This window comes from Chamaea fasciata, unplaced genomic scaffold, assembly GCF_029207755.1.
Source record: "Chamaea fasciata isolate MVZ Bird 193981 ecotype frontalis unplaced genomic scaffold, bChaFas1.0.hap1 SCAF_10, whole genome shotgun sequence".
Classification (NCBI taxonomy): domain Eukaryota; kingdom Metazoa; phylum Chordata; class Aves; order Passeriformes; family Sylviidae; genus Chamaea; species Chamaea fasciata.
Window position 1 is genome coordinate 20,891,815 of NW_027094095.1, and position 25,243 is coordinate 20,917,057.

The 25,243-nt window shown below is 39.1% G+C and overlaps 2 protein-coding genes across 7 annotated transcripts in view; one reads left to right on the plus strand and one right to left on the minus strand.

Annotated features, from left to right (window-relative positions):
- Positions 1-4,073, minus strand: part of MIGA1 (mitoguardin 1) — a 34,540-nt gene extending 30,467 nt beyond the window's left edge. For 3 of the 4 annotated variants that reach the window (XM_066192608.1, XM_066192609.1, XM_066192607.1), the window contains exons 1-4: positions 3,987-4,073; positions 3,070-3,239; positions 1,201-1,378; positions 88-224 (exon numbers count right to left, since the gene is read on the minus strand). In XM_066192608.1, the coding sequence (XP_066048705.1) occupies positions 88-224; positions 1,201-1,378; positions 3,070-3,192 (438 nt within the window). In that variant the 5' untranslated portion in view covers positions 3,193-3,239; positions 3,987-4,073. Of the gene's footprint in view, positions 1-87; positions 225-1,200; positions 1,379-2,166; positions 2,236-3,069; positions 3,240-3,986 lie in introns of those variants that run through there. The other variant, XM_066192610.1, reaches the window with a different exon arrangement.
- Positions 4,074-4,432: 359 nt separating this feature from the next.
- Positions 4,433-25,243, plus strand: part of USP33 (ubiquitin specific peptidase 33) — a 38,190-nt gene continuing 17,379 nt past the window's right edge. For 2 of the 3 annotated variants that reach the window (XM_066192612.1, XM_066192611.1), the window contains exons 1-10: positions 4,433-4,602; positions 9,950-10,088; positions 11,117-11,170; positions 13,250-13,312; positions 15,782-15,934; positions 17,137-17,236; positions 20,170-20,239; positions 21,522-21,635; positions 22,326-22,404; positions 24,476-24,893. In XM_066192612.1, the coding sequence (XP_066048709.1) occupies positions 10,008-10,088; positions 11,117-11,170; positions 13,250-13,312; positions 15,782-15,934; positions 17,137-17,236; positions 20,170-20,239; positions 21,522-21,635; positions 22,326-22,404; positions 24,476-24,893 (1,132 nt within the window). In that variant the 5' untranslated portion in view covers positions 4,433-4,602; positions 9,950-10,007. The remainder of the gene's footprint in view (positions 4,603-9,949; positions 10,089-11,116; positions 11,171-13,249; positions 13,313-15,781; positions 15,935-17,136; positions 17,237-20,169; positions 20,240-21,521; positions 21,636-22,325; positions 22,405-24,475; positions 24,894-25,243) is intronic. The other variant, XM_066192613.1, reaches the window with a different exon arrangement.

The window sequence follows — 25,243 nt, forward strand, 5'->3', positions numbered from 1 at the left end:
AAACTTCCTTCAGCTCAGTGAAGCCTTTAGATGCATATTCAACACAACTTAACAGACATTCAAGAGCCTTAAAATACGTATACTTACCGAGGTCAGGCTTTGAACTGAACCAGAGAATTTACTGAAAAGTCCTCCATTTGCATAGATACAGGACTGAGATCCTTTTTCCTTGGCAGAGCTCAGAGAAAGAGTCAAGTTTTGTCGACTACTGGAACAACTAGAACCTAAGAGATACATTTATTTTAAAGCTCTTGCAAACTCAAAATATTGCTTCTTTTGCAAATCTAACAAGAATTGCATTTACTCTTTTCAATAAAATCCAATTTAGGAGCAAACAACAATTATTCTTTTATTTACAATTCTACTTGAGAAACTACACATTAGAATTCACTATCTGTAACCGTAACTATGCATTTTAGCTTAATTATTTGCCTCTTCTATAAAATATCAGATCTGAATTTCTCTGTATTGAGATAAACATGCAAGAATGGCAAAGCCCATTGTTAATACACTATTGATAAAGAGTTTTAACCACGGTACATGATTAAAATGTCACCTTTGACAAGAAGCCCAGCTTCCTTATAAGATACTGTAATTTTGTTTCTAATTTGACAAATGCAAAATGTAGAGTCTAATAATTCAAACCCACTCAGGTGTTCCATCCCATGGAGATGACTAGAGGGATGGAGCACCTCTCCTATGAGGAAAGGCTAAAAGTTGAGGTTGTTCAACCTGGAGAAGGCTCCAGGGAGATCTTATTGCAGCCCTTCAGTACTTGAAGAGGGCCTATAATAAAGATGGGAACAGACTTTTCAGCAGGGTCTGCTGCAATAGGCAAATGGGTTATGGTTTTAAAACTAAAAGAGGGCTGATTTGCATTAGATAACAAGGAAGAAAGTGTTTACAATGAGGGTGCTAAAACAATGGAATGGATTGCCCAGAGAAGTCATGGATGCCCCATCCCTGGAAACATCCAAGGCCACGTTGGAGGGGGCCATGATTAACCTGGTCTAGTGAAGACATCCCTACTCAATGCAGGGGTTGGACTGGATGAACTTTAAAGTTCTCTTCCAACCCATGATCAAAGGAAAATAGTTTGGTTTACTACTGCAGTTATGCACACCCATCCCCACACAAAACTTTTTTTCCTCTCCAAGAAAACAACAAAAAAACACCCAACTTGGGGGTTCCATGCCGCACCTTTTTCTGAAGCAGCTGCTTTGGTGCACTCTAACACAAGATGAGCTGGTTCCCATGGTGGCACTTTTTTGTTTTTCTTTCCACGTCTTCTTTTAAAGTGATGGGCCAGAAAAATCACAGATATTGCACTCACTGCTGTTACTGTGAAAAGTTTCTTTAACCCTGGGGAAAGCTTTATCTGAAAATAAAAGTGTGATTTAATTGCAAATATATATACTGAGAGACAGACAGCAGCACCAAGAACTGTAAGGTATATTGCAAATCCGCAGACTATGGGGATCTAAGCAAATGACTTTCAAACAAAGATTTGAGTTTCTTTAATTTCTTCTTAATGCCAGGATAATGCAGGGCTTCAATTAAATCTCTAACAGCAAAAAATACTGAGAAGGAATTCGCCTTTTGCAAGTACACTACCTCCTGCACTGTGAAAGACTGGAAGATCCTAATGCCAACATTCATGCAGTGTTTCATTTTGATAGAATGTGTATTTAAATGCATTTCACCAAATTAACAGTTCGGAAAAAAAATTTACATTTTATTTTGGATCTAGATCAGTCATAGCTCTATAGGTGTTTAAATTAGTAAATAAGAACCACATACACAAACAACTAGGATCAAAAGCCATTAACAAAATACGTAACATACATAGTAACAAGATACATGAAGAAGAAAAGTGCCATTTAACTGGAAACAACAGTTCACAGTCACAAAATCTTTTTGGAAACTTATGCTGCTTGAGGAACAGACTGCTGGGAGAAAACAGATCCACGGTTCTTGGGCCTCATTTGGTGTTTGTGTAATGTGATTCCTCATACCAGAGAGAGCACACAGAGCACCACTGCACTCTGGCACTCCTGGTTGCTGTGCACTTGGTAAATACTATCACCACTGTGCAATCTGAAGAAACATTGAAAGCTTCTCTCTGCACTGAGTTTACAGTCAACGAGACAAGCACCTTTGACCCACCTGCCCTTCCTGGTCCCATGCCTTGACTGAGGTCTACACCACTGCACTCCATGAGGAAAAGGAAACAGCACCAACACAAAACTGACAAAAGACTACTGTATTTCACAGAAAAGAGTTAATAACCAAACACCTGAGATCAAAACCTCTAAGGTCACAAAATTAAATGTTAAAACGAATGTTTCAAAGAACCACAAGTGGATTTCTTTAGATTTGTGTGTGCCTACAAACATGACCATAAATTGATTAACAGTGAAATGAAAACCTCTAAAAAGAGTAAAGTTAATAGTTGCACATAAGGGAGCTGCGTGTGGTATTTAAAAAGGACATAAAAAGGATATGAAAAAGAAAACAGTGATCTTGCAGTGAAAGTTTTGAAGTATGCAATATATAGAAAAAATGTAGAAATGAGCACATGTAGCTAAGACTGAGAATATCTCAGCCTGGTTTTATATGCAGTATTAGAAAAGTACTTACAGGGAACAGTGAACATTACATAGCTTTTGCTTATAAGTGTCTAGTTCAAGAAAAATAAAATACAATCATATTAAAGACCTGGTGTTAAAAGCAAAACTATTATTCAAAATCTAATGACAGTTATGTTTAGCTTGTAAAAATCTACAAGAAAAAAAAAAGACAATTTGAGAATTTTGGTATTTTGAGAATCACTGCATTGTTACAAAACAGATACACACAGACACTGCAGGTAAAGAAGATGTAGGATGATGTGCTAAGTGTTTAATAGCAGAAAAAGAACACATTTATTTTAGTTCAGTGTTACAAACAAACTAAACCCCCAAGTATTCTGTACAAATTTAATTCACACTCATAAGAGCAGGTACAACACTACAACAAACCCCTAAATGTATAACAAAAGCAACAATATTTAGATAACGTATTTATTACCTGGTTAAGAGAATAATACCAAGAAAGGGGAAGATGAAACACCCGTAAAGCTACTGTCTTCAGAGAAAATCGTGTCTCAGTAACAGCTTCTTCTGACATGGCTCCTTCTCTCCCATACCTCATTGAGTGAAACTGTCTTGAAAGCAATCACAGACGGTCTCTGGAATACCCTGTCAAATGAAGGATACATACGAAGTTATGCAACAGAAGCCCAGGACGATTTTCTTCTACAAGCTGGAATCTCTTCAATCACAGGTAAATGACTTGTTTGATTGATGTTTTTGAGTAGAGACAAGACTTAATGTGGAGACAGCAAATTTGCTGGTTCAGCTCAGGCCCCATTTGTCGAACTGCTGTGTGCAGACGTGCAGATGTGCAGCCAGGACTGAGGAGGGCTCGGTCTGCTTTGATTAGCCGCCCGTTCCCGTACTACAGCCTCTAAATCACGCACGGCAACAACCCTGCCTCTGAAACCACGACTGCTGGGAGAACATATTTGCCAGCAGAAAGAGTTAAAAGACTTGAGAGCAGCCAGAAAGTTTATCTCGTTCAGCGCTTGGTTTATTTTGCAGATACACCACGAGAAACAACCAGTATAGCCTGACGTAATCTCTCCGATACGGGCGCACCTCTCTCGCTCCCTGACGCCGAACACAAGGCGAAGCCTCCGAATCGCGACTCCGGGAGCGCCACCGCGGCACGGCGGGAGGCGATGGAGGCCGTGGGGCAGAAGCCACCTCCGCCCGGCCCGGCCGAGCCCTCCCCAGCGCGGGCAGCCCCGGCATCGCGGGCGGGCAGCGGACAGAACCGGGTGCCCCGCGCGCCCCTCAGCCCCCTCCCCGCAGCCGCCCGGGTAAAAGCCGGCGCGCTTCTCCCCGGGCCCGGGCCGGGTCGCTACAGCTGCCGCACTCAGTTACCTGCCCGCCGAGCACCGGGGCCGCGGGCAGCTCGCTCCGCTCCCGCCCCGGCGCCGCCCGCAGACCGGCGGGATCCGCTTCCGGCACAGGGAGAAGCGGCCGCCGTCGGTCGGGAGAAGCCGCTACCACGTGAGGGAGACCTGCGGCGTCAGGACTCCGCGCCCGCCATCTTTGCTGCGGGCAGCTCCCGCTGCGGGCGGGCGGCCGGGGGCGGGGCGCGGGCCTGGCGCCGCCATCTTTGTGCGGGGCAGCGCTCCCAGGAGCGGCTGAGGCGCTCGGCGCCGCCATCTTTGTGCGGGGCAGCGCTCCCAGGAGCGGCTGAGGCGCTCGGCGCCGCCATCTTTGTGCGGGGCAGCGCTCCCAGGAGCGGCTGAGGCGCTCGGCGCCGCCATCTTTGTGCGGGGCGCGTCCTGCGGCGGCGTCGCGGCAGCCGCGCCCGCCCGTCCGCGCGTGTGCGGGGCGGCACCGGCCGAGCCGCGGCCCGGGCGCGCCCAGCTCCGCCACGGCAGCCCCGCTGCAGCACCGCTGTCCCCGCAGGCAAGGGCGAGATGCGGGGCTGATCGCGGCCCGGCTGAGCTCCGGGATTCGTGCGCGGCGCGTCCTTCCGGCTGCTCCGGTAAGAGAGGAAGGGCCCGGCGGAGGGGTCGGTGCGGCGGGGCGTGGGAGCGCGGCGGGCCGTGTGTCCGGCTGGTCCGGCAGCCCAAGGCGTGGTGGTGCGGCGGTGGCGGCCGTGCCGGGAGCCGTCCCGGGGCGCCGCGGTGCGCGGGGCTGGGCGGGGGCCGGCGGTGCCCGGGGCGGGCAGCGGGGCCGTGCGGGGCCCGACCGCCCTCCCGCCCGCTGGAAGCGGCCGCAGAGCTCCGCAGGTCCCTGCCGGAGTTGCGGCCGTGCGGCTGCGGTACCGTGGACACCGCGCACTCCCCGAACTCGGTGATTTCCCGGTAATTTCCCGGTAATTGGCCCCGTTCGCTCCCCGGGTTATCCGTGCGCGTTGATCGTCGGGTATGAGGGGTGGAACAGCCTGGGGGAAACGTCCTGGGGATCACCTAGTGGAAAATCACTGTAGGCTTCTCCTGCTCTTAGGCAGAGCCCGGGTTAGGAAAATCCTCTTAGGAATATAGAGGTTAGCTAATGGTTTCATAGTTAGGATTTAGCGTGGTGGGAGAAAGAAACGGAAGAGTGGCCTGCATGCCCTGACAGCCAATATAAAATGAAAACGGGCTAACCCTGTTAGAGGATATACTCTTAACTCCAGAATATTTTTGAATGTCTTTTCTCTATGGGAACGGTACGTAAGGGCAGGAGAAAATGTAATGGAAGTGCCTTATCAATTTGTGTCTTGCCTGAGTGGGTAGCTCCTGGTGCCTCAGGAGAAAGACCAGGCGCCTTTGACCGCGTTACTAAGAATATTTATGATGCTTAGTGGGAAAAATACCAGGTTTTATGCTAAATAGATAAAGTAAGCTCTCTACTAGAGCTGAGATTGGTGGTGTCATTTTTTCAAGAAATGTTTATTGTTGATAGATTAAAAAAAGATAAAAATACGGTGGGATGGGAGACAAAATTCAGAACTACCAATTGATTGGCACAATATAAAGGAACCTAGGTCAAGAAATAGGAAAGGTGAACCTTAATTTCATGCACTAAGAAGACCAATTTTAAATTTGGTAAAAAAAATCATTCATGTACAAAAGTAATTGAAGGAGTTTCTGTAAAGTTTGTTAAAAAATAATGCAGATTTTTAGAAAAGTGGTTTAAAAATGTATCTTATCCATCTGAATATGCCTAAGGCTATCACTTCAGTGGGCTTTTATAGCTTCGAGTGAAAGCTGGTGGGTTTTTCCTGAAGTGTGAAGAATATTAATATGGTTAGTAATTACTGAGCTTCCAGACCTCCTTAGTATTCTAAGTAATTAAGTGTTCAGGTACAAAGTTGCACCCCGTGTTGCTCTTGCTTTATTGCTATAAAATATAAATAAATGTTAAATGAAATTGTTCCAGTGCATCACTGATAAAATAACTGTGAGTGCAACTGAGAAGCCTGAACTTAGAGATTACTGGTTTGAGATGCTGTTATTCAGAGCTGTACTGACAAAATAATAAAAGCCTGTAATGAAGACATAATTGATATCTTCAGAATAATCTTTTTATTCTTAAAATCTTCCATTAGCATTCCCTTACTGCACTCTGTAAAATGATCTGTTAAAACGGCTCCGTATTTAGAATATCAGCGGAATACATAGTACATATAATTATTTATTTCAATATCTGTTGAAATGTTCACTACTGTAACTAGGCAGATGAAATCATTAATCCAAAGATTTTTGACAGAATTTAAAATCTGTTTTGTTTCTTTAGGAAATATTGGGTTCCTGACATGACCCAAAGAAAATTTTTGAGATCCGTTGGATTCTCTTAGTGTTTAATGGGTGTTTTCTGTGGTTGCGGTAGGTCTTCCATGGCAGGCACCACACAAGTTTGTGATGCTGTGGAATTCTCCTGAATAATAATTGGGTTGCTGGTCATGATGCTTTGGATTGTGGTCCACATTTCTCTGTTGGCTTTTTTTTTTTTTTCTTGATGAATAAAAAGACAAGTCAGGAACACAAAAAGCCCTCCAAGACTGGACTGCAAGAGAATTTTTTCTTTGAAGTATGACTCTGTGTATGCTCAAAGCAAAATTGTGTTGATAAATCCTCTTTGGTGCATTAATTGGTTCACTTAATGGGATGGGGTAGTATGAAGTATTGAGATAGGTGAACTGAAACCTCTGAGGGGAAACAATGGAGAGAGCTGGCAATAGACTGGGAGAGAAATTCTCTTCCAGATCTGTGGGAAGCATTTGATGAGAACCATAATGCATGAGTGTGATCATGAGCAGTTGGTGTGGAAACAGGCTGAGAGATTTGGGGCTGTTCAGGCAGGAGAAGAGAAGAGAGGGAGACCTTACACAACCTCCAGTGCCTAAAGAGAACTGGAGCAGGACTTTTCACGAGGGCCTGTAGTGATAGGACAAGGGGAATGGCTTGGAACTCAAAGGGCAGGTTTAGATTACATATTAGGAAGAAATTCTTTACTGTGAAGGTGATGAGACACTGGAACAGGTTGTTCAGAGAAGTTGTGGATGCCCCATCCCTGGGTGTGTCTGCAGCCAGCCTGGAAGGGGCCCTGAGCAACCTGATCTAGTGAGTGGCATCCCTGCCCTTGGTGGAGGCTTTGGAACCAGATGATCTCCAAGGTTTCTTCCAGCCCAAATTGTCTGATCTCACTGGGATCATGAAATGGAGATATTCTTCAGCTTTGGAACAGGAGTATAAAATGGAAGTAAGAGAAACTACAGAAGTAGGCTTGTTGGATTATTTTGGGTATTTTTTCAAGTACTGAAAATGCAGAAAAACAATTTTTGGATGAGGCCAAGGCAGTGCAGAAGCTGGTGTAAAAGCAGATGTGATAATGAGCTGCAGGGGAAGAAAAGCAGTCTCTTCACATAGAGTAGGAAGTGGTGAAATGGAAGAAGGTCAGTGAGCAAGGGAGGGGCTGCCCTGGGCTTGCTGGGACTTAGGTGAAGGATGAGTCGTGGTTTGGAATCAATTTTGCAGTTTTAGACTTTAACATAAAATTTTACAAAATGTGTTTCTGCAGCTATGTATATTATGCTACCAAGGTTATGGCAGTAGAGTGAGTTATCACAGTGCTGCAAGATGGAAGGTGTGTAGAAATTTGGTAACAAAAGGTGAAAAGCCACTCAACTTTGCTCATGTAATGACATGTGAAGAGTCTGTAACGTGAGCTACACTTCCACAAGAGATGCTCTCCATATGGACAGGAGTAGGGACCACATCCACAGAGACATGAGTCTGAACAGCTGTGGCCTTTCTGAAGATTATTAGAAGGAGAGAGATGCAGATTGCACCAAAAAACAGAAACTGGCATGAGCAGAACTCCAGGGTTTGTATTTGTGCAGTTCTTTGTAGGAAAAGTTAAATACATTAAATACAAATCTGGCAGCATGAGGTAAAGTCTCCATTCATTGCTTTGTATTACTTGGAATAATGCATTCAGAAAGCTTCTGCCATAAAAAAATATTAAGGCTAAAGCTTTACTAATCCATTATACCAGTCTTTCTAAAGCATTTGTATTAAGTCATCGCAGTGCATTTAGTGTTCTCAGGGCTTTATTTGAAACTCACTTGTCCTTTTTTAACATTTGCAAACTGTGGAAGATGTAGCATGCATTCATGTTGCCATTTCTGTTCTGAAGGGGAATGTTACAGTTCAAAGAGGAATTGCTAATATGATGAAAGTTGAGGAGTTTTGGCTTGAAAATCTGTTGCCTTATTTGAAGTGTCTTTCAGTAACAGTGCATATAGATTACAGTCAGTCACTGAACTGAGGAGATATTTCTCCAGCTGGAGCTTATGTTTTAGAATAATGCATTTTAAATATCATGCCACTGGTCCTGGAAGAGAATTCAGATCTCATCTAGAAAAAAAATCCTAAATGATTAATTTACTGTAGTATTTTCAGACTTGTGAGATAAGTTCTGAAATATTTTATTGAACAACTGTTAACGTGACATTAAAAAGGACTCTCTCATATTTGAGTCTATATATACAATTATATATATGACAAATATATATAAGGAATTGTTTATATATAAAGGAAACTTATTTAAGTGTATATATATATATATATGCATGTATATACATATGTGCATGTAATACAATATGAAGTATCACGTAGCATTCCATTACAAATAATATGTAATACTTCAATAATATTATTTGTGTAACAGTGTTTATAATAATTAAACAGACTATTTATACACATACACGCATATAGAAAAATTATCAAAGGAGGCTGAAATGGCTCTTGATTCAAAGGTATCTTATTGCAAGGCAATGGAAGGAAAAAGTATGTCACATATTCAGCTGAAAGTTTACCAGGGAGTGTGTGTCTGAGATACCCATTAGGCAAGGTTTGTTTTCCCCCACTTGTCAGAACTGTAGGGTGCTTAATACTGAAATGAGTGCTTGGTCCTGTAAGTGGGAGGAGCAAACCTAAAGCTGCCAAAGCACACAGGCAAAGAGGAAAGAGGTGTTGATAACAGCGCCAAAGGCTGCAAACCGGTCAAGGAGGGTACATCACTGAGCTGAAGTTTAATTGCAAGTCTTGATAGAGGAGCACTACATTGGACAATAACAAAAACAGTTATTGGATAGTCCCTGTCTGAATTAGTCAATTGGAGTATTTATATAGAAAGAACATTTCAGAGTGGTTTTTGTTTTCTTTTTTTTCCCCTTCCATTGCTTTCTATTCAACTATTAAAATAATAATGACAAAGTGATTATATGTAGCATTCTTTATTTCTGATAAGTTTCTGTGTCTGCACTAGAGACCTTGACTGGGCAAAGGGAACAAGATAAAAGTGTTGCTGAGTGTTTAGTGCTACGTGTGAGTCACAAGTTTCAGTCTCCTTTGGATATACAATATATGCGAATCTAGAGTGTGTCTTTGTAAATAAATAAAACCAAGATAAAGTTTCTTTCTCCTTTGATAAAGGAGTCTTGTGTTCCTGCAGTTCAGCCTTCACAGCTTCAGTCATGTTGCAAAGATCCTTTTCCAGAACATAGAGACAAGGCCATGGTCGGTTTTAGGTGGGCTTGAAAACTAATGTTTATATCATTTGTGTGCCATGGCACAGTCTAGAAAGTTAAATAATTAACCCAAATCAGCTCTGCTCCATTCAGAAGTCTCAGTTTATGACCTAGAAGTCACTGGATTTCATTTTAGAAGTCACAAGGTTTAGTTTTGGGCTATTGGAGTCTCTTAATAAAATTATTTCTACTAACTTAGTCTAAGGAGGCACATTGTTTTAAAAGTTTTGTATATGTTGCATATTAGATATCTAGTGTTATTGTTTATTCTAAGGATTTGGGTTTTACTCATTTGTATTTCTGTTGACAGGTGATTCCCTGGTGTTGAAAATTGCAGCTACAGGATCTCAGAAAATCCAGCTTCAGTCATGTCGTCACCCAGCAGCAACTGCCCACACTTGGAATCAGTTGGTGAGATAACAAAGGAGGAATTGATACAGAAATCTCATGTGAGTTGTAGCAATTCACCTTCTTCCTATCATTGTTAACTGGTCAGGTTTTTTTTAGGGACATGTTTTAGTGTATTATTAGTTAGAAGGGGCATTTAAGTGTCAGGCATGGGTAAAGCTCCTCTACTGGAATAGTAAGGTTTAAATAAAGTATGAGGAGAATTGTGGGCTTGATGAAACTGAAAAACTATTTTTCAGCATTTAAAGAGCACTTTTGCCACAAGTGATGTTTTATTGGAATCATTAGTTAGAAGAGTTAGCAGAGCACCCAGCTGAACTTCATTTTCATTGTCATTGAAGCACTTAGTTATTTGGACTATCAGTGTAGTAGAGTACAACTGACTTCATGTAGGAACTGTAACAAAGACATTTAGGCTTGAGTTTACTTGGGTAAAAGTTCTCTCTTTTTGATAGAGAAGCCGCAGTTTGAGAAACCTCCCCTCCCTGAACTCTTGGTTTCAAGCTAGTATTAATAAATTGAAGAAAGAAGGATCTTGCAGCTCATTTAAGTAGCTGGGAGGTGATGAAAATTGAAACCTTTTCTGTCCATGGTGCTTAATTTCTGTAACAGTTAATTTGTTGCTGAGGAGTAGAGCATTTTTCTACTATTGCATCTTGTTTGTGTAAACCCTTTGCAGGTGGTATCTGCAAGAAGGAATATGAATTTATTAAAAGTTCCATCACTGCCATTTCTTTTTATGTTAAATGTATAAGAAAGACCAGTTTTGAGAATTATTATAATTATGTGGTATGGTACATATTTATGCTGTATTTAGAAAAGCAATTTTTGATTAAGATGAAAACGCAGAGATAAATCTGAGATTTTAGTGGAAAAATATGCTGATCTTGAGATTATGGGAAGCAAAAACTAGGTTGGTTATCAACATATCTCTTTTTTAAAGTTAAAGTCTTAAAGGTATTCATCTGATACTAGGCTTTACCGTATTTTTTCTCATTTTGTCTTGAAGTTGTGGTTTACTGGTGAAAGTAAATGAAATAAAACTTGCTTTTGTGTTGAACTTTAACAGGGCACTTGTCAGGACTGTAAAGTCAGAGGACCCAACCTTTGGGCATGCTTAGAGGTAAGTTGTTCTGTTGTTCCACAGTAGAGTCATTTTCTAGTAAAGGTAAACTTGGTAGTATTTTTTTAAGAAACATCTGTAATCAAGTTCTTGAAATTAGTTTGTTTAACTTATCATTTAAAAGCAAAATTTCTTCTGCAATTCTTTATTTTTTAAATTATTTGACTTCTAATGGGTACATGCTTCTTGTAATTTAAGAATATTATGCTAAAAATTAGTTTGTTTTTTTTTTTAATAAGAGGGAAGATAGCATATTAGTGTTTTTACTTGAGTTGTGACACTTTTTAACTCTTAAGTTTTGAAGGGTTCTTTTAATATTTTCCCTGGGTCTGTAGATCTAAACAATAATATATTAATCCTGAGTTATTTAAATTACTTTTTATAAGCCTTTCTTAGCATTTGTAGTCATAACATCTAGCAATAAATACAGACATTTTACAGAATAATGCATCCTCTAACTTTTACTCTTCAGCAAAACAAAGAAAAACTTCTTATTTTGAAACTTGCAGAAGCTTGTATTAACATTCTTCTTACTTTGTAAAGATTTCTTACAGTCTCTACCCCAGGTATAGCTCTGTCATAAATCTGCTTTTGCCTGACTCTTCTTGCTGTCTACAAAAAGCTGTAATTTTCTCTGTATTTAAAAAAATTCGAATATGTTGCTTCTCACTTATCCATGATCCCAACTGGAAAGCATATAGTTAACTTAGTTTTTAAAATGTCTTGTGAGTGCTTTGCACTTACAGCTGTTTCCAGAGATGGAGATTTTGTCCTGTAGGCTTGACTTCATTTCATGGCAGTTTTTCTTTAAGAACTCTCAGAAGGATCTCTGGGCTGATGTCCCCTTTAGGTGTACAGATGAGCGTTTTTTAAAATTCCCTTCAGCTGTGTCCTTTTAGGTGCATGGTGGTTACAAGAGATCAGATTATTTTTCTCCTTCTGTCAATAACAGAGATGAAGGGGGAAAGAAACAATTTAATGTCTTTTGTTACATGGCCTGAAGTTTTAATTATGTATGAAAATACCTCTTGGGAGTGGGGAAGAAGTGTTCAGGGATGCATCAGCCTGGCAGGTGGGAAAATGCTGTCAAGCTTTAAACATGGTTTTTATTTCTCACATAGAGCTCTTAGATTGTTCCTGAAAAACTACATTTTATACCAATATTTCTATAGGAGAGTCTTGTAGTTGCAGTAGGACACTTAGTGTCATGCTGTGATGTTTCTCTTCTTGGATGAATTGGCATCTTGTCTTCACCTTTTTCTGTAGAAAAACCCGGTGAGATCCCAGCATGTAAACGACCTCTAACTTATCAAATATCTGTGATCATTTAATAAAGAAAATTGGCTGTGTTCAGCTGCTATTTGATTGTATAAATTAACATGCTTCGAGAGTTACACAGATAACCTGCTATGCCCTCCTGTGTGATTGGCCTGACTCATGCAAATGACGAATTAGCAAAAATTGCTTGAAGATCAGCAGCTGCAAGATTCCACACTCGACTCAGCCAAATATATTTTGCAATGAGCATGATTGAAATTGACAGTTGTTTTGCATGTTATAATCAGAACGTGGCAAGTTCTCTTAGCCATGTAGTGCTGGAAACTTATGTAAAGGTGAAGAAGCTAATTAGTTGTGAAGTAATGCTCTGATGAGTAGGCGCTGCAGATAGGGGCATGCAGGGGTTTTTGTATAAACATGTCTGAGGCTGTTGCCATTCAGTATTTCACCACTCAGGCACTGGATTAACTTTGCGTTTTCTGTGACAATCTTTACTAAATAGGGAACTGTAAAAAATACATGTTGTCAGTAATATGAATAAATATATTAAAAAGGCCAAAAAATTATATTCTAAACATTGCCCATCAGTGTGAGAAGTTGAGTTAAATCTTGCAGCATTCTATTTTGCTTTAGGTGATATTTATTTTATTGCTTACTGTGCATGTCTCTTGGTTTGTGTAGGACTGTGCAAGTTTGAAATTTGAGTGAATTTTAAAGGGACTGGCAGTGTATTCCTATTCTGTAAACCTGTTTTGAGACCACTTTTCAATTCTGTATACTTCTGTGTCTCTTGCCCAACAGAACAGATGTACGTATGTTGGCTGTGGTGAGTCCCATGTTGATCACAGTACCACCCATTCCCAGGTATGTGTATTTGCTGCTAACAAAGTTCCTTGAAGCTGTGGAATTAGAGAACTTTTATTTCAATGAAGTCAATAATCTGTGTTAGCTGACTGTGTGGAGGTTTGATTAGCTGTAATTGTTTTTCATGTTATAGAAGCAGGTCTTCCTAATTTAGGAGTATGTGAGTTTACAGGTTTTGTGCAGCTACATGATTATGCAATTCTTCTAAAGAAGATGGTGCAAATGATAAAAAGAACAATAATTACTGATGATTTTCAAGATGCACAGATGAAGGACTTATGGAATACCTCAGCTCATGTGTAATACTTCAGTACTTCAGTCTAAATTTCTGGTACTGTGGCTGCCTGATGGGTAAGAGGAGGAAAGTTGCATTAATGGACAGCTGAAGCGGTGCAAGATGGAGTATAAATTACTAGAGACAGGTGCTTTGTTCTTGCAGTATGCCCCATGTTTCAGATACAGAAACTGGAGACTGAGCTGAGCATTTGCTTTCCTACTGTGTCCTGACCTTGGATCCAGCGGGGTGGGAGCAGTGGAGTGTGTGCACTCTGTTCCCCAGCGTGCCAAGATCTGCAGGGCTGGGCAGCTCCTGTGCATAGGTTTGGCTCTTAACCCCACTCTGTGTTCTGGGCACACACGTGTGCAAGGGGAACACTTGCCAAAATAAAGCAGATAAGGTATTCCGGACACAGAGAGGGGACAGTTTTATTAGCATGTAATTTCTAAATTGCTGATTTTAAGACTAATGAAATTCTTGCCATCAGTTTTCAGTTTGTCAGTAAATGCATCTAAAGTTCCACACTGAACAATTTTTGATCCCTAAAATTACTAAAAATCCCTGGTGAATAATAAAGTGAAGGAATAGTTTATACAGGGGTTTTACAAGAAGTATGTGGTGTTACGACTACATTTTACCACCACTCCTGCTTTTTTTTTTTTTTTTTTTTTTTGTGTGTGTGTGTGTGTGTGTTGTTGTTGTTGTTGTTTTGAAGCAGGACCTTGAGAAGAGTGAATATTTATGCATATTAATAGAAATCTATATAAATATTTTCACAGGGTTTTTTATCAGGTGTTAAAGCAGAATCACAGGTGTTAAAGCAGAATCACAGTTCTAAAGCCTTTACAGTAGACTCAGAAATAAGGTGTTTCTAGAGTAGTTGGGGACCAGATGGTCCCCAAATTTCTTGCCTACAGTTTTATACCTCTTGGCTGCTTACAGTAGTTTATTCCTGCTTTGCATGCTGCCTTAGCGATGTTATGTACTTGCCAGGTAGGAGAAAGCAGGCAAGCAATTCATTCTCTGTCAGTAACCATCCTTGTGTTGATTTTCTTATTACTTAATTTTAATTTGAGCATAGTAAACATGTCTCTGGCTTCTACTTTAATAAAAATATCAATAAACTTATTAAAATGAGAGAAGCGAGGTTGGCATGAATCTACTTCTGCTTACTCCAGTTTACACCAGCAAGGCTCCCTGTACTGCAAATAGTCATGTTCATTGCATCCACTCCAAGGAAATCATGAGGCCATTGCTCTGGAGTCTTGTAATTATGTATGGATCTGAAGCTGCAGAATTGAGCAGACTGTGTTTAAAATTGTTTGACTTATTTATGTAAATTTGAGGTTTTTAGTAGGGGGAGGGCTAATGAGATTTTAGCCCGCTTTACATTAAAACATTGTTCTTGTACAAGATTTTGTTAAGTGAAGGGGGGAGAAACTTGGGCATCCTACAGCAGTTGTAGTATTTTCCTAATTCTATAGCAAATCCCTTATCGTCTGTAAACCTGGCTGATACTGACATACAAGGAAGAAATACAGGAAGAATTAGTATAAATATTTGAAGGAAGATAGCAGTTGTGTGCCCAACCTTAAAATAAGCAAGAAGGGTAAAAAATACTAATATTTGAACAATGAAAATAGTCTTCATCTTTCAAGTTTATATTACTTCAGAGTGTGAAGCTGTCAACAAAAGAACTATTTGAGTCTAGAATTTTTGCTTTGAGGACCTCTTACTGTAACTGAACTAAAAAATTTATCTTAGTCTTCAGATTGCTGCAAATAGCTTGAATTTCTTGCAGCAAACCAGTAGAAATAAACATTGTAGAGGAGGAAGCTCCCATTGTGGCCAGTGCAGATATTCCTTGAAGAGTGGTTCATTGTGAATTGTAGCACTTCTAACAAGAATAAGAAGGCTTTCTTCCTATTTTTTTCATTACAGAGAGGCATGTCAGATATGACAGTGTCGTAGATTCTGGTTGCATCTTGTTGCTAATTTGAGTGATTTGTATTAAAATGAATATTTGTGCTAGAATTTCAGTAACTGAATTGCTCTTTTTTAATATTCTAACATGCATGCTTGTTTCATTGTTGAAAACCTAGATTTTGAATATATTTATTCTAGCTTGCGTGTAGCAGTATTTAGTTATTCTCAATTTCTGAATCCCAGTTGTGGTTTTTGATCTATTTTAGGAGACAAAGCACTGTCTGACTGTCAACCTCACCACTCTCCGTGTTTGGTGTTATGCCTGTAGCAAGGAAGTATTCCTGGACAGAAAATTGGGATCTCATTCCCCACTACCAAGTACAAGATTGTCTCACCAAGCACAAGCAAACAGTGTACAGGTATTTTTTAACCCAGTGGAACAAAGGCAGCTGTAGCTTTGCAGTAAACATTGTGTTTTCTCTTAAGTGAGAGACTGACTTTTCCTCCATTCTTGTGGCTGAACTTTCTATTAATTCCTCTCTATTTTCATAAAATTCTTTTGGCTTTAGGGGCATCCGTAGTGTTCGCTCTGATCTTTTTTTCTTAGATAAGTGTTGTCTTGGAGAAAGTTACACTGCAATTTCTTAAGTACAATTGTTTGGAATAATGCTTGTAGCTGAAAAAGGAAGTGTTTTTTCTTTATTGCATGGGAATGTAGTTACATAAACATGACAGGTAACTCGGTTAAAACAGTCACAAGTAGAAATTCAATATTTCTAAATGTGTTCTGCTTGAGACACTGAGCAGAAGAAGAGAGACCATCATGCACAAGTTGAACAGAAAGATGGGCAGTTTTTCAGTCTATGTAATAAAGAAGTATAACTCCTTCAAAGTTTAGTATTTAACATTAATGTAATCTGACCATTTTCTCATAAACTGCCAGCAGCTCAATTGGAATATCACCATTGGAATTTTAAAAAGAGATCTGTTGTCTAAAAATTCTTGTCACTTGATATAAAGCTGAGATCAGACTTCTGAATTTCTGCTCTATTATATTTAACCTTCTTTAGTCTTCCAGGGAAACAGGTACAATGTACAGGAAAATCAGTGGAACTTAAAAAGTCTGTGTAGCATTTTGTTCATGGTTTTTATTTATGTGCTCACAAAAAGAGCCTGTCATTTAATAAATGCCTGCCTGTCTACTAGTTTGTTTCTCTATTTGTACATTTCCTTTCAAGAGTTTGTCTTCATTAACTGTAGTGAGCCATCTGGTGGCACATCAGAAATACCTGCACTGGTTTAGGTGATGACTCCTGCCTTAGCTCTTCTGTGCTGGCTGCTTTGTTATCCAGGGGAAGGAAATGCCATCCCTGGCTTTGTTTTGGTTCTTCAGCTGTGTTATAAAAACCATGCAGTGATCTGAAAACAAAAACATGGGAGGTTCTTAGTAAACTTTCTCAGAGTACCTGTGAAATCCTGGTGTTCTCTCTTCCTGTACAGTGAGATTTCAAAATGCATTCACATCATTTTCCAGTTTTAGATTTGTTGGTAAAATTACATGTAAGCTTAATTAAGTAGAGAAGTGATGAATTAAAGTAAATATTCTTTTTCTCCTTCTAAGGATTTTAAAATACCCAGTAATCCCACACTGAAGATTCCATTAGCAGCTGTATTTGATGACTTAGATATAGAAGTGGAAGAAGATGAGTTGAAGACCAGAGGTAATAAAAGCAAAACCCCTTGAATTATTGCATGAGTGTGTTTTCAAGTCTGTTTTCCAGCTGTGTTCTAATTCTCTTCTAAGTGGAACTGTTTTCTTTTCTGCTCCAACTCAGATGTTTATTTTTAACTTCACCTTTCTTGCAGCAATCTGGCTTACCTTCAGAGCAGAGGTTGTTGCCTGAGTTTGGCTGTTGCCAAACATGTTGGAATAATGTTCAGTGCAGTTGATACTGTAACTGCTCTGGTTCAAGTAAGCTTTTTAAAAATCTGTTCTACTGGTTTTGCCTGCCCTAAAAGACTCCTGATTTAAATACTTTCCTACATCTTGAATAATACTTTTCTGAGCCTGTAGTATCCTACTGTGGGGTTTTGATAATTTGTTTTCTCCTTGAAATAATTGATTTCATGCACTACCAGGCTTTCTCGTATCAAAGATTACCCCACTGTAATACTAGATTTAGTGTAAAGATGAAAATTAGAGTGAAGATGAAATCCCAAACAGTGAAGCTAATCCCAAACAGTGAAGCTTTAATCTTTCATTTCATAAGAGAACATAATAACTACTGTTTCTTAAAAGCCTCTTAATTATTATTGATCATTCTAAAACCAATGTGTGTGTTTGAGGGTAAAGAAAACATTTCTAAGTTCCACTTTTTCAGAAAAATATGCCCAGCAGATTGTTGAGCTGTTGTTTTTGAGATATCATTTTATATGTCAAGGCAGTTTGTTTTCCATCAGTGATGAGAGAAAAGTTATTTTAATTTATGCATGTGTCAGTTTTGGGTGGGCAAAAGTTAGTTACCTTCACAGTAGCTGCTGTGGGGCTGTGTTTTTGGATTTGTGCTGAAAACACAGGTTGATAATGTAGAGATGTTTCAGTTATTGCTCAGCAGGGCTTACACACAGTCAACCTTTTCTGGTTTTCACTCCACCCACCAGGGAGTGGGTTTGGGGTGCACAAGAAGGTGGAAGGGGACACAGCTGGGACAGCTGACCCAAGTGGTCACTGGGGTAATCCATAACAAGTGGCATCCTGGGAGAGGAAGAAGGAAGATTGGGACTTTCAGAGTTAGGGTGTGTGTCTTCCCAAGTAAGAATTTTTCATGATGCTTTCCTGGAGATGGCAGAACACCTCCCTGTCTGGGGGAAGTGGTGAATGAATGTTTTGCTTTGCTTGTGCAAACAGCTTTTGCTTCACCTGTTAAACTGCCTTTATCTCAACCCATGAGTTTTCTTGCTTTTAGAATTCCTCCCCCTGATGCCACCATTAGGGAGGGAGTGAGGGAGCAGCTCTGGGGGGGTTGAGCTGCTGGCTGGAGTTAAACCACAGCAATGGGTCTCATTTCTCCTTCACTCATCTGCTAGCAGCTTTCCCTCTCCTAAGTCTGCTGGCACTGGCCAGAAAACCTGCCTTGTCCCTTCTGTTGTCTGGCACAGTCTTACAGGATGTGACACTACCCCACTAATTTGCCATCTGCCCTTACATCATTACACCATGTGTTCTATTCCTAGTTAATTTCTCCAACCAATGCATGTATTTGTATATTTTTATCTCTTCTTGTATTATTATTTTGGAGCATGTAGCTTACATTGCAATAATATAGTTAGGATTGCATTAAGGTTCCCAGTAATGAGGAGGTGACTATGTTAAGACACTTACTCAAACTGAAAGGAAGAAACTTCTTTAGCTTTGTTTTAACTTTGCTCTTAAAATTTCTTTTGAAATGCTTTTGATGAAGCAAACATTAGAATATTATCTTCCCAAGAAATGAAGTCTGTTTGAAAACTTTCCTTGCAATACTACAGGCTGGAAAAATGCAGTGAGAGTATCTTCCTGAAATATATGCTACCTCTGAAAAAACTGAAATAAAATCCTCTGACTTTTCTTGATTTCCAGTTTCAGTAAGAATAATTGTTCTTTTGTAGCAGAATTTGGAATGCATGTTCAGATACAGGAAGCAGGACGGTATTTCCATTCAGACAGATAGAAGGACATTTCAAAACTTAATTTTGAAGTTCTGTGTATCAGAAATTGGTAACTGAAGTAACCAAAGTGGTTTTCAGATGCAGAAAGATTTTATTAGTAACTTTTATTTTTCTGCCATAGACCAAAACCACTGGGATAGTTCCTATACTTCAGGAATTGCATAGTCATGAGTACTGATTACTGAATGTTTGTCAAGTTTTTTAAATTTTTGGGTTTTACTGATTCTTTGCTTAGAAATGTTACTGTTCCCTCATACAAAATCCATTTTATTTTGAAATATTACTTTGTTAATGTAATACTTTAGTAGCCATGAATAGCATAATTCATGATTATGGGAAGAATATATGCCAATTGTAACTATCTGTAAAGAAAGTAAACAGTGTGAGTTAGGAAATAAACTAGGTGGGAAAGTCTAAATTGAGCAACCTGTTAATAAAAGTAAAGGTATATAATTTGAAGAGAAAAAGACTAATTGCAGGACTAGCCTGGGATAATCACATGCTGATTAGGTTTTGAATATTGAGTGTAATCTGGTTTAGCATGAATTTGGGACAGAAGAATGAAATCTTGAGGCTTTTGGTAATGTGATTAGTTACAAAGGCAGAATAGCAACAGTTCGACTGAATGGGTGAGTCATTATGCTGAAGTAAAACTTCAGTGTCGATAAACATATTTTAAATTAAAATTTGCAGGTGTCATAAAGCATGAAAAGTTAGTAGGATGAAATACAATCCACTTGTCTGAAGCGTTTTTTTTAGTCAGTCGAGATCAACACACCTAATTACTACTTCCAGTTAGATTGGTATTCTTTTAGGAGTCCTATGTTTCTGTTGGTTGCAATTCTGCATTATAATCGGTATCCCTAGTGTTCCATGAGTATTTTGATTAGTATGTATTTTTAAGGAATTATTGGATTAACAGACTTGTATTTATTCTGTTTTTCAGGTCTAACAGGGTTAAAAAATATTGGAAACACTTGTTACATGAATGCAGCTTTACAAGCTCTTTCCAACTGGTAAGGAAAATGATAATTAATGCAATTTTATATTTGCTTATGCATGCATTTTTTTCCAGGTGGACTTAAGGAGTTTGGAGAGATGCACTACCATGGAAGAGGATATATATTTGTTGAATCTCAGTCTTGTATACTGCAAACAATTAATTTTGGTATATGGGCCACTCAGCTTTTTCCCTGTTTCATTCTAATGCCTCCTAAATAAAAATCCATGCAGTTTTAGAAATTAGAAGAAGATAAAAAAAAAAGCTACTGGATTTGTGGGTTGGCCTTTGTATATTTTTTCCTTTGCTACAGAAGAAAGCAAAGGAAATGCGTAAGAATAAACCCTAATTAAAAAAAAGAGATATTGGGATCAGAATTCAGTCGTTACAAATAACGTATCTGGAGCATTCTGTGCTAAGTCATGCTAGGAAGGATGGAATGCAAAATCCCAGGTCATCTGTGGGAATTCTAGACAAGTTCATGAAGGAGAAATGTCCAGTAGGAGAAGAGACAGAAGCAGTGTCCCAGCTGGAAAGCTGCCTGCTGCTGGAGGGGCAGGGGCAGGTCCTGAGCAGGTGTCACACAGAGTCACTGTGAGCCACAGGCCAAGGGTGGGCAGGGCCTGGCTGAGGCTCTTGGATGACAAACAGGAGAACTGAGGCAGAGCTCTCTGGACGATAAGAAAGTGGACAGGGCACCATGAGGAGAATATTCTGTTGTGAAATGCCAGATTTTGGAAGTATGCTGGGATGTCTCCTTTCTTGGAGAGAAATTGGTCCAACGTGTATGGGGGTTGTGAATTCAGAAAGGAGATTGAAAGGAGAGGAGAGTGGATGTGAGTTGGCAGCACTGCATGAAGTAAACACTGCATGAAGTAAACACTGCGTGAAATAATCATTTAAGTATAAATTATTTGCCTACACACGTCTTGTGGCACTGTTGGATTCTAGAGAAAAGATTTGTTCGGGGTGCTGTTTATGGACTAGGCTGGTGGTGATTGTTGCTGGAGTGGTACATGTGTACTTCTGTGACACCTTGTAGGAATTGCCTTGAATTTGACTCCCATTAGACAATTCTGGTGCTTTGAGAAATGTCAGAGCATGTTTGAGGGGCAGCGTGGCTGTAGTGCTGAAGTTGTCCTACCAGGAAACGTTTGGTCACAGCATTTAACATAGGAAGTGGAATTGTTCAGTTATAGAACAGCATTATTCTTCTGTTATAATCCTGTATGGATTTGTAGATTTCCTCCTGTATTTTAACAACCTGGAAAAATTACTGTTTTCTTCTTTTTATTCAGCCCACCTTTGACCCACTTTTTTCTTGACTGCGGAGGCTTAGCCCGAACTGATAAGAAACCTGCAATTTGTAAAAGTTACCTCAAGCTGATGACAGAACTCTGGCACAAAAGCAGGTATTAAATCATTTTGGTGATAAAATGGTGATAAATAGATTCCAAAATCATGAGGGGTACATTGATCTGTCCTAGGTTTTTTATTTTTATTTCATATGCTACAGAATTTCTCTTCAAAAAAAAAAAAAAGTTAGGAAGGAAAGACTGACTTGCAAGACTCAAGCACTCCTTATAACCTGTTCCTTTTTATATATACCAAAGATAGGACAAGAAATAAATTAGGTGGCAAGCATTAAGCTCTTAAAAATGTTTATATTTGCTGGAAATAGGTCTAAAATGTTCAACTGCTTTATTCTCTCTGTGTCCTTCGTTCCATGTTAATGTTTTATCAGTTTCTCTTATTTCCTTATATGGAATATGTGTAACATCTAGCTAAGAAAATACTTCAAAATATGAATACAAAGGTAAAGAAACTGTAATTGTGCACAGTGCCAAGAGTATGTCTGATATGTCATCTAATTGTCTGACAAGAAATGTGCCATAAAAGGTGTGATACAGTCACTGTTTCAGTTGGGTGACAGGTTTTAAACATCCTGTAGTTAATAATTCAGTGCTAATATTATGTTTTGTTAAGATTAGTATTATTGGTGTTCAGTTACAGGTAATGGTATGATCCCAGTAAACATAAAAAAAAATCCATTTAAATGCTTTCTTTTTCAGTGTTTATATATTTAAAACTTTTTTTTTTAGGCCTGGATCTGTTGTTCCTACTGGTCTATTTCAAGGAATTAAAACTGTTAATCCAATGTTTCGAGGCTACTCTCAACAGGTAAAACTTTCTGATGTCTTTTAAATCTGCCTAAGCCATAAAGTTATCTCTTAATTAGAAATCTAATGCTTAAGACACCTTACTTCCTATACTTGTTTAAAGTAAATGTAGCATAAACTTTAGTTAATAGGACTTGAATATAGATCATCTGAAATGGAATAATCAGTAGTTAAGTAATGACTTAGATTTATTTATATCAAATTCTCAAAAGGTCTTCAATTTAGAATAAATCCTTTTCTTTCAGGAAAATTTAAGTAATATCTGAACTACTCCTTTGTGTGAACTGTTTGAGCAGTCCCAGAAAACAAAATAAAGAAGTTCAAAAATAAAAAAGAATATAACAGATTTTTAACATATTTGTCTGCCAATGATGTTTTTTAAAAAAGACATAGTATGCAGTTTCCATTTAGTATCTTGGAAAAAAACCCCCCACCGTTTGTGTGTTATGGGAACCACATGCTGGGAGCTAGATCAACAGGCAGGGATTATTATATAGCAAAGGCATTCTTCAGTTGCTGCTTCATAAAATATCGTGGTGCATTCATACAGTGTGGAGCACTTCATTAAAAGCTTTAGGGCTAGGTGAAAAATTTAAACCTTGTGATTAGAAAAGCTTACTAGTATCTTCTGGGAATCTGCATTTATTGAAAGGAATTTTGCTGTTTCCGTTATGTGTCGTATTTGTGGAATGAAGGATTAGGACTTGTTTTAATGTTCAATTGCTATATGGAGCTGTAAGGTCAGTGTTTAAATACTAATCTTAATGTTCTGGGATCTGCTCATGAATTTCTAAAGTGCCACCTAGATTTCTGGAAAAGCAGAAATTCAGCCTTGATAACCAAAAAGAAACTGTATGGAAACTTAGTACTTGCAGCTTTGTACACTGAATAAAACATCTTTTTCCCTGCAGAGCAACCCTTAACTAGAACCTTTTTTGGTTAGGCCTGGATCATAGTTGTATCTTCAGCAGGCTTCATGGCAACAATTAAAACACATCGGGGCTTTCCTAACCAACACTCTTCTAGTGCCCAGTCTTACAAGTTGGGCAGCCATGTCCAATCTTCAGGGAGAAAATTACATTGATCAATGAAGAATGTTTATCTCTTAATCTGTGTCTTGATGTTTTTGGTAATTTTGGTTTTTTGTGAAAGGATTGCCAGCAAGTAGGCATACTGGGGGTTTTTTCTTTACCCAAATCCAAACTCAGTTCTGTAAGCTGCAATTTTTAATAAAAGAAATGTTTTGTAGTCAGCAGTTTTGAGCTTAATAAGTAATTGCTATGATGGATGGGAATGTTGAGCAGCAAAAATTACTATTATCAACCAAAAGAATACAAAAAGGAAAACAGAAGAAAATAAAAGCGGTAGTAGCTGCCAACAAGAGGCTTTTGTTTTCTCGCATGCCTGCTTTATTGGATACTTTCTGTTGCCAAGGACCAGGCAGCTGTGCTGATTGATGGAATTTGGTGGCTTTTAGGATGTTTCCAAACACACATTAGACTTCTAGTAATACTTTACAGTTCTTTGTGGGAACACATTTGGGAAATCTTGTTGAGGCTTTAGAAGAATTGTAGTATTGTTGGTGGTGTGGTGCATTGGAAAGACAGGCTAAGTAACATCATAGTACTTTTTCATAAAGTGCTTCATACCCAGTGAAGGCAAGGCTCTGGTTGATTTTCTAGATAAAGTTTATAAGAACTATCTCTAGAATGTTCAGTTACAAGGAGAGCTGGGGTCTGACCACACTGCTGGTACTTGTTTGTGTTACATTTATCGTTCCAATAAGCTATGGCAGCATTTTTGCAGGTGTTGGTCAAGTAATTTATTTTGGGAGTTGGAGTGTTTTGGAGGAAACTTGTATGATAAGATTACTTGTGATATGCAAGAAATGTATGCAGGAAACTTACATGGTCTGGAAATGAAAGACATTTTGAACATTAGACCTGGGACAGAGGAACTTTCTTTATTCTTCTTTAAGAGCCAGCTTTCATTTTAGTTATCTCTGTCTTTTCTGGTATGAATATCTTCCAGATAAAATAGAATAATGTGGTAAAACTTGTTTTAAATTCTAGGACGCACAAGAATTTTTGCGTTGTCTAATGGATTTGCTTCATGAGGAACTTAAAGAACCAGTTGTAGAACTGGAAGATGCCCAACCTATGAGTGTTGAAGAGAGTATGGAAGAAGATAAGAGCCAGTCAGACTTAAGCTTTCAGCCCTGTGAATCCTGTGGTAACTGTGATAAAACAGAAAATGAGACAATTTTCAAACCTGTCTTAGAGGATCCTGCAGAAACAACCATGTTAATTCAGGATGATGATAACTCAGTCACATCCAAAGACTGGCAGAAAGAAAAAATGTCAAGCAACAAACTTAAACGAACAAGTTCTATGGAAGACCTGGAAAAAGACACAAACACTGCTTCAGAGACCACTGAATTTTTAAATAACCAAGGAACTGTCAAAGTACAGATACACAGCAGATTCTCAGGTAACGCATTGCTAAAGTGCAATTGATATAGTCAAACTCTTAGTCAGAATATCTGTGGGAGTGGAAATGAGTTGTAGAATACAGTAGAGGTATAGGTCAAATATGGTAGGTGATTTTACTTGTAAACAATGTCCCTACTTAGTTAATTTTCTCAGTTTAGGTGTTCTGAATTCAATTTTAATTCCCTTGACAAGCTAACTATTTGTAGTGGGTAAGGTTTCAGATAACCAGAAGAGTGGGGGTTTTTTTGTTTTTTTCTTAATTTAAAAGGAACTGAAGTGGTGCTACATTCCTAAATGTCCAGTGCACTGACAGTGTGGTTAAATAAGTTACATGACCATTGTGTCTGT